This window comes from Cyprinodon variegatus, unplaced genomic scaffold (genome assembly GCF_000732505.1).
Source record: "Cyprinodon variegatus isolate N-32 unplaced genomic scaffold, C_variegatus-1.0 Scaffold300, whole genome shotgun sequence".
Lineage (NCBI taxonomy): Eukaryota > Metazoa > Chordata > Actinopteri > Cyprinodontiformes > Cyprinodontidae > Cyprinodon > Cyprinodon variegatus.
The window spans coordinates 890,379-899,309 of record NW_015150753.1 but is presented as its reverse complement, the minus strand read 5'-3'; the positions used below and the strand labels follow the sequence as shown (position 1 = coordinate 899,309).

The window sequence follows — 8,931 nt, the reverse complement described above, 5'->3', positions numbered from 1 at the left end:
ATATGAGATTAATAATCAATCAATCTGTACGTGAACAGCGTGGTTGATAAAAAAAAAAAAACAAAGCTTGGAGAAATCAAACGTTTATTAAAATATGACCTTGAGATCAACTGCAGCAGCTGTCTGAGGTCCTCTCCTTCTGAAGATTCATTAATTTCCGATTTTTAAAACACCCAAATCGTAAACTGCTCAAACCAGTTTTAAATGTTGTTGTATTTTGATCCAGAAGTGGAAAAACCCAGTCAGTGGCAAAGCAGTCGATCAAAGTAAAACTTTTACAGCCAGATAAACGGAGATGAGTCAGTCAGACTTTTGTCTTGAAGGAAAGTTCTGTAGATCTTGGTCCATATTCCCTCTTAAGTCTCTTCCTTCAGCTCCACTGCTGATCCATCACCAGTTCAGAGCTGCTTCCTGTCTCACATGTGAGCTGCAGCTTTGCTTTAAACAGACACCTAAAGACTCTTCATCCCATTACAGAAACACGGGTCAAATTACCAAAATAAGAGTCTGGCTGTGAATGAAGTCTGGAGCAGGGCGATGCTTCCACTGGGACCCCTCCTCTCTATGTTTTTATTATCAGTTTCCTCCACATCACAAAGTCTCTATGAACTGGTTTCCGGTCTGCAGGTGAGCATCAGTGACTCTTCTTGGACGATCCAAAACCAGAGAAACCCATCACAGCCGCCATCTCATCGTCCTCCTCAAAGTCCAGATCCTCCTCGGCTCGCCGCTTCCTCTCCTTCTGCTTCTCCTTCTTGTAGGCCTTTGCCTTCTCCTCCTGGAAAGACAACAATTAAGTCATCTAAAGCCAGGTCATGTGTCTATATAAGTCAGAGATAGTTATAGAGGACAGGATGCACACTTTGTGACAAAAAACTAGTCCAGAAAACAGCATCGGTCATGAAATCAGGAGCTTCTCAGACAAGGTTGTCCTTTAGAATTGTAACAACAAAATAATACAGGCTTTCTTGAATGTATCATCATCTCCTGTTTAGGGGTCTGTTCTGCCTCCACTCTTCTCGCTGTACACTAATGACTTAACCTCAGCTGACCAACAGTAAAACTCCTCAGTCTGCAGATAACATGACTGTCATTGGTCTGATCCATATCTGCGTAGAGATAGGAGGTTCATTTGATGGTGCACTTCCATCGTTGTGGTTTCACTCATCGACTTAAGCTTTTATCTTCGTCTCTTTGCGGCTTCAATATATTACTTTGAAAAAAAATTGGATTAATAATTGGATAGTAACGGGCACTTAATACAAATCTCTTTTATTACCACTTTAGGAGTAGACAAAAGAAGGTTTATGGCAGAAAATGTCCAAATTTACAGCCTGTTAACTGTCCTAGTAACTGTCATTCAGTTACCAAATTAGTTGAGGATTATTTCTGTTGTCATGATAAATTCAAATAATTGTTTCGGTCATAAACTCCTTTAAGGGTTCCTCATGGGTAACAAAGTCTTCGTTTGGACTGTTTATTAGCATCTGAGTGGCAGAGAACCAACATCAAACTCCCCGTGTTGAATATTGTTGTAATATGGCTAATTGATATTGTTCATAGGTTAAATAAATAAAATTGAATAAATACAATTCAGGTTAGGATTGTAGTGGTTTTATCGTATAAGTAATTCTCCACCAGATGACGTGGGTGCCATATGTCAGTCATTGTTTTCGTTTTTTTGTTTTTTTCTGACCAGCGAAGAAGTCAAGCGTTTCTCTTCTAGAAAATGTAGCTCAATGTGTTTGTGAGGGTTGCCACAGTTCAGAAGTAAAGCGATGTAAAATGAAATCAAATCTCCAGTCGTTTTCCCCAGCAAGATGGGATGTTCTCAGCAAAACCCACAACACCGTTTTACCTCTAGCTTTTAATAAACACAACACTGTAGTTTGTCTTTTTACTTATATTATCGCTTTACATTGACTACCATTTATTTAAGTTCATCTGCATTTCTACCTAACCCAACATTTACCTTACCAGTAAATTCCAAACCTTAACGTGAGTGTAATTCACACAACACAGGGTTTATAATTTTATGCTTCTTAATGCTCTTAGAAATAATTTTAATTCCATCAACAAGTACCCAAGACTCTCATATATATATATATATATATATATATATATATATATATAGCCATTTTCTGCGCCTCAAGCTTCTTCTCCAAACATACAGGCTTACGATCAACCAGAGGTTGTGTTTGATATATCTGACTAAATTGTTTAAATAAACTTTTTTTTTTTAAAACAAAGCCTTTTAAATGACACAATAGTCACATAATATGAACTTTAATGCCAATTAAGGCCTCGATAAAAATAAAAAAAAAATCATAATTTAATGACTTTTAATGGTTTTTAATGACCGGCGGAGACCCTGCAATACCTTTAAAACCCACCTAAAATTAAAAATGAGGTCTCGCCAAATTAGAACCAGACTTTGGCCTCATAAGGCTTATCGGTCCTCAGAAGGTTAGTAACCATATGACAAAAGGTCCTAAAAAAGTAACATAAACTAACATGTTTTTCTACATTTAAAGCAAAACGTTCAAAGGAATTATAGAGCACATATTTCAATTCTGCAGGTTCTATAATCCAACCTTAACTATAATAGTGACTGCTCTTTGTAGAGATGTTGCAAAAAAAACAAAAGGCCTTTGTTGTATGCTGAAAGTACAATGTTTAAAAAAAAATTCTCTGCACTCTACTTTTGACATCATCTAAGGCCCAGTTAGAAACTGCCTTTCTTGACTTGTGTGGTTTCAGAGGAAATGCTGAGGGATGACCTATAAATAACCTCCTACACATCATATGGGAAAAAGAAATATGAATTGTCTGGTGTTGATTGATTAAACTTAATTTTTCACACTGAGTGAGAATGAGTAGTGTATGGTTGGTTTCGAACTTAATCACCCAATACTAAGTTTTGTTTTAACACAATTTGTTGTTTTTTTCTTTTTGAAAGAAATATTTAAATTCCTGCCTTACATTAATGTTTCATATTTATTATTTGTGTTGAATTGAAGAGAAGTTTTCTGTAAGGTCTGGGACTGTTTGGAGTCCCAGTGGTTATACAGTATGTATGTAATGTTTGAAAATAAATACATTTTGGGAAAGAAGTCTGCTTTAGGAACCACAATTATCAGTAGAGAGAAAACAATCTAGTGACCAGCAGTTCCCTCCCTCCTCACCTCCTCCCGCAGCTCCTTCAAGCGCTCCTCAAAATCATACTCCTTCTGCTTCTCCTCCAGCTTCTTCTTATTGACCTCGAAACGTTTCTTCACCTGATCCAGAGATGATCGCTCCACTCGCATGGACATCCCCAGATTTCTCTGATCTGCACATAAAAGGTCAGAACTTCCTGTTACAACATCTAGATCCCCTTATTCCCCAGTCTGGACGACCCCTCACTGTGTGATCGTGATTTTATTGCTGCCTTCATGTTTCACTGAGAATTTGGTTTAATTCTACCTGAGCAAATAGTCGTGACCACATAATCAATAATAATAGACCACTAAATAAATGATTCAAGGTGTTTCCATACTAACATCTGAAAACAAATGTATTCAGTTTAGATGTTTAAAAATCGTCTTTATGGCTTTTATGTTAATTTTGTTCTTTATCAACATGTGTTTCATTAACTCATGTTTTAAATAAATCAGTATTGTATTTTGGTTGTGACAAAATGAATTTTGTTTCCAGGTTAACAGCAGCGCAGAAACCAGTTAGCTGGTTAAATATCAGGATAGATGAGGACTCACGTTTCTTTCCGTTGATGTGATCCAGGAAGTTGATGGAGTCCTTCACCACACAGTCGCACACATTACAGTAATACCTGAAACATAAGAGGAGGAAATGAGAGAAGATCCTAGCTTTGAGCTTCATTACCTACAGACAGCTTCAAAAACAGGCTCATCTCTAAAAACAGTTTCAGATTTGTTTTATTTTGTTAGAAAGCTAGATACCCGCCCATCTCCGCCTGAGGAGTTGTCTTCGTGATGACGATGGTCTTCCCCAGCTTGGACTCCAGGTCCACCTTGTAGTCTCGGTGACGCAGGAGTTCCCGCTTGACCGGTGGAGCAATTTTTCCTGAGAGGAACGGCAGATTAAAATATCATACATTTTTAACCGCAACCCTGATAAATAGACTTACAGTTTTAGAGCTCACTCATTTCTTGTCAAATATAAAAATCTATAAGAAATTATGCTTTCATCAGGAAAAACAAAATAGAAATTTATATTAAACCTGGAAAAGATGCATCAAATAAATCAGTAGAATCTATTATATTAAATGAAAACTCAGCAGGTTCTCCTCGTTCTCCTCACCATCTCTCTTTTCGAGATCCCTCTCCTCTGCCAGACGTTTCTGAGCGAGGGACTCGTACTCGTCTTTGTCCCATTTTCGACGGAAGTCGTTTTTATTTGACTGGAAGAGAAGATACAAAATTTTAAAATACAAAAGATTCCAGACTGTTGAATAGAAAACGAGTAAAACACCAAAAGCCTACCGAGTATCCCGCTTTTACATTTCTTTACCGGTGTTCTGTCAGATGAGCATACCCGGTCAGACCAGCATACCCATAGTCAATACCCGTTTATCCCTTTAGTTTAGCACGAAAAATAAACTTTAAACTACCTCAACGGGCATGTATCCCTTTAGTAACATGGAAATTTTTTTTAAAATACATACTTTGTGTTTTTTTTAATGAGTATTGCGATCTGACCTTAAATACTTTTTTTCCTACATGACCGTTGAGGTAATTTAAAGTGTATTTTTCGTACAAAAATAAAGGGATAAATGCAAATCTGACATCTTGTGCATGCGTATTGACTATGGATATGCTCATCTGACAGAACACTGGATCTGTTATTCTTTAGATTACATTTACTGTGAATTACTAGAAAAAGATGAATTCTTATCAAATATGCAATAATATTTTAGCTGGGTACAGTTTGGCAAAAAAAAATATTTTGCAGTGACAAGGCAACTATCTTAGATCTAGGAACAAGCGTTTAATAAACTGGTTGACAAATTATTTATAAGTAATGTCCAGATGATTATTGAAACGCCTAAAGATCTAATATATATTAGTTCTCCTTTTAAAACAGACATTTTCTGACAGAGAATTTTAGGTTTTCATTATAGCTCATTATTAGCCATAATCATTAATAGGAGAAAGTACAAAAAATATTACAATAGCAAAGCCTACAAAAGTAACTATCAACAAAATTTGGTCAAAGGTTTTAATAATCATCTGGACATTACTTATAATTTTCCAACCAGTTTATTAATAGCTTGTTCGTTGATTGTATATGTGAAATTTCTTACAAAAAGTACACTTAAATAAGAAGAATAGATACGGTTTATAATTTCTAAATGATGTAGAATCTATCGTGAGGTTTCCCCATCGGAATGCACAACTAGTTTGGAAAACATGTTGCCGCATTAGTACAAATGACGAGCTTTATTTTGACAGACCGGAAGTTTATTTGTAGGAGGTACAATCTATTCTAATAAACAAAGGCGTTTTTATCGTTTTCTCTAGAAAACAGATACTCACAAACAACTGATATCGACTATTATATCAACTACGACCTGTATTGACAAGCAAATATTCTTCATAATAGCCTATAATACTGTGTTATTAATATTGGGGGATTTGCCTGTTAGCTTGTTAGCCGGTAGCATCATCGCGCTGAGGTTGTTTAAAAGGGTGAAGTTGGAGCTACAAGCGGCTCTGGTTTAAAGAATAACGCTAACTGTACTATGAGACCGGAAAGTGTTTGATAATTTATGATTATAAACCCGTTATTCTACGGAACAAAAAAACTCACCCCACTGCTAGACGCCATCTTGTTTGATCTGTTACCGGAAATGGCTGAAAGGGAAAATAAAATTTTGTGAAGAACAACGCCCCCTGCAGATTGCAAGCGCTCTGCAGCGAGAAAATGATAAATAAATAGAAAAAAAAAGTTATTTTGAAAATATGTTTTCGTGTCTAGTTCTTTTAAATTAAGTCTGTGTGCGATTTTTTTTTCTTATTTTGAATCACAAAGACAACGCATGTGTTGTTCTAGTTTTAGAAGAATAACGGCACTTAAATTAGAAATGTCCAGGTGTATGATAGATGAGCTTGTGGCCCCGCCCCATGCCCCCACTGCCACAGGTGTTCCTCATTATAAGGCAGAGAAAGCCGAATGATGGCGTGTCTGTCTGCAGCGAAGAACAGAAATGTCTACCAGCGGAGTGGAACCCGCAGCCCAGAGTCCGCTGATGTCCTGCAGGTAGGAACCAGAACAAACAGGCAGCCAATATTCTAAACACACAAGTATTTTTTTTTTATTGCAATTTTTTTTTCTGCTCTTGAAAATCTGTTTAAAATCCAGATATTAGTTTTACTGTCACCTTCTGACCTGTTGGTCCAGATATATGCATATTGTTTGATTTTTCCTTATGTTTGCTGTTAGGGTTTGGGGTGTGGATTAAGGGCAAGCTAAACTAGGATCCTTACCAAAAATTTTTATCTTATCTTGGATCTATGGAATTGACACAAATGCAATCATGAGGAAGACTTGACCTGACAGCCTTCAGAGCAGGAACTTCCAAATGGACATCACTAAAATGTGCTGCTTCCAAGCAGTAATGGAAAGTTAAGTGGAAGGAAAAACTGTACAGAAAAAGACTAACTGCTGTCTTGAGATAAAGTTTTATTTAAGGGTATGGGGGAGGTTCATGTGGTGAGAGCAACTTGGCACTCTCTCAAAATTTCTGGAGATTTGCAGACTGGTTTCACACTCTGTAGATGGGGAAGTTTGCAGATCCTGTTCAGTCTCTGCTACAGGAGGTCTGTGTTTGATTGGTTAAAGGGGCATTTTCTCATATGCCTTCAAAGAAATAATTATAAAGTAAGGGTTATTGTATCAGGTTCCTATCCTAATACCATTTTTAATATTCCTTAATGAGCCCAAATAGAATTCCAGCACCTGGCACAATGAGTAGACATGACTGGTGCGCCATCTACTGGAACTAGAGGAAAAAACCAGAAAGCATTTTTTTTTTCCATTTACCCCAGCTACATGATGGAGCTGACTTTCATGCCTCATGGTAAAGCGACTAGGACTTGAACAATTAATTGATTTACTAAAATCATCAACAAATTTAGTAATCGATTAATCGTTTACTGGAGCGACTGGTTAACTAAAACATGTCTAGCTGCTGAGTGTCCCACTTAGAGCAGTAATTATACAAAAATTTAAGGGGGGAAAAAGTTATCATTTTGCATTTTAAGATGATAAAAAAAAAAAAAAATTAATCAATCAATATTCTCCATCCAGATATCCTCAAGTGGAAAGGTTTTAGTTCCACCGGTTCAATTTAATAAAAAAAATTTGTTTTACAGAACCTTTTATCAAATTATTGATTCATTAAAAAAATGACAATCGATTTACATTATTAGTTGTGGCCCTAAAAGTGACAATTGGGTGTGATCAGACCAACCCATACTTTTTTTTTTTTATATTAAAAATAAAAAATCTACTGAAGCATTAGTTCTATAACATATGTTTGAACTTGGTCTGTAGAGACTGACGATATTATTGCTAATATAAGTAATGGTAGGGAGCTTTACTCAAATGTCCATCTGAATTAAATCCAATACTTCCACAGCTCTGCTTCATTGAACACCAACGTTCATACTGTTATCATTCCTATCTGCCTTGTCCCTTGGAATCAAATACTTTTATTTTTTATTTTTTTTTTAATCACACTGCATTTTCCACTTTAATATTTTCATAACACTGCTGGGAGCTGCTGACTTAGCCCATTGCTTCGCTGAACACGAGTTCTATCGTACCACCAGTAAAGCTCTGTAAATGCACACAATGCTTAATTTACAAAAGAGAAACAATAAGCAAACATTAGGCACTGTAATGATCTACTAACACATACATTTGTCATAACAGGGCCATGAACCTTTTCATAACTTTTGCTCTTGGACTGCAGTTGCATATTTTTAAACTTGCAACCTCAAAGGGCTCCATCAGGGATTCGTTACATTAAAGCAAGAAAACAAATCCATTAAACCTGCTGACCTGTAGGGAGACTTGTGAAATCTTAAAAGGCAGGCTTTTTTAGTTGATCATCTAACAGCACTCTGAATGTTTACTGCTTTCTCTCCATAATTCCAAATATCTGAATTTCATTTGTACAGTTTGAGGGAGATGGTTTTTAACTGGACTTTAGTTGTGTTTATGGAGGCTGAACAGTTGAGTTCTGGTTATTTGATTGATAAAGGAAAAACTTCTGCCGTGGGGTGTGCTCTGCAAATATTTTCATTGCTGTCCATCAAAAACTTGGTGTTTCCTGGACCTAAAACAGAGGAGTCGGGTTCACTCCCAACACATTTTTATGCACCTCTACTCAAGACCTAAAGAGGCTGACTTTGCTCTTCTAGTCAGTCGCAAAGTTCTGCTAAGTAGGAAAGAAGCAGGATGCTGACATTGAAGGACCAGAATAATCAACTCTTTTCTAAAACTTTTTGTCTAAAACTCTCATTTGATGTCCTGTTCCTGCCCCAGTTTCTCTTATAGCCCCTGGTCGTGTGTCTGTGCCAAGGGTTGGTCGGCTGCCATGTGGAACGGCTTCCCTGACCTGCTGCCCCCCTCCTCAGGATGCTCAGCCCCTGAACCATGGCTCCTCCCCGGCTGCAGTTCTGTCTATGACAGCCTTGTCAGGTGGGTGGAGCACCTGGTCACTGATCCCCTGCTTTATAAGGGATCGGGGTGAGATGGAAATGTGTGAGCAGTGTTTTTTCTCAGGTCTAGATCCAGTGGGAAGTCTTTATTTTATTTTTACCCCCTCTAGGGGGCAGCACACCTGAATCAGTTTTCATATTATCAAATTAGTTGTCATTTTTAAAGGATGGGAGTTTTTGTTTG

General features: G+C 37.1%; 2 protein-coding genes across 2 annotated transcripts in view; one reads left to right on the top strand and one right to left on the bottom strand.

The window, feature by feature from the left end:
- Positions 1 to 220: 220 nt before the first annotated feature.
- On the bottom strand, positions 221 to 5,870 carry zmat2 (zinc finger, matrin-type 2). The gene is made up of 6 exons (XM_015384020.1): positions 5,830 to 5,870; positions 4,321 to 4,420; positions 3,960 to 4,083; positions 3,756 to 3,829; positions 3,186 to 3,331; positions 221 to 778 (listed from the first exon to the last, which is right to left on the bottom strand). Exons 1-6 carry the CDS (start codon positions 5,845 to 5,847, stop codon positions 635 to 637), a joined length of 606 nt encoding a protein of 201 aa, XP_015239506.1. The 5' UTR covers positions 5,848 to 5,870; the 3' UTR covers positions 221 to 634.
- Positions 5,871 to 6,195: 325 nt separating this feature from the next.
- LOC107090576 overlaps positions 6,196 to 8,931 on the top strand; it is a 5,949-nt gene continuing 3,213 nt past the window's right edge. The window contains exons 1-2 of the mRNA XM_015384034.1: positions 6,196 to 6,279; positions 8,609 to 8,775. Of these exons, the coding sequence (XP_015239520.1) occupies positions 6,196 to 6,279; positions 8,609 to 8,775 (251 nt within the window). The remainder of the gene's footprint in view (positions 6,280 to 8,608; positions 8,776 to 8,931) is intronic.

Bases quoted from the DNA above. Each gene is read 5' to 3' on its own strand.
- zmat2 (XM_015384020.1), bottom strand. The intron at 4,084-4,320 runs GTGAGGAGAACG...CGTTCCTCTCAG, and splicing joins GGATCTCGAAAAGAGAGATG to GAAAAATTGCTCCACCGGTC. The intron at 3,830-3,959 runs GTATCTAGCTTT...CTTATGTTTCAG, and splicing joins CCTCAGGCGGAGATGGGCGG to GTATTACTGTAATGTGTGCG.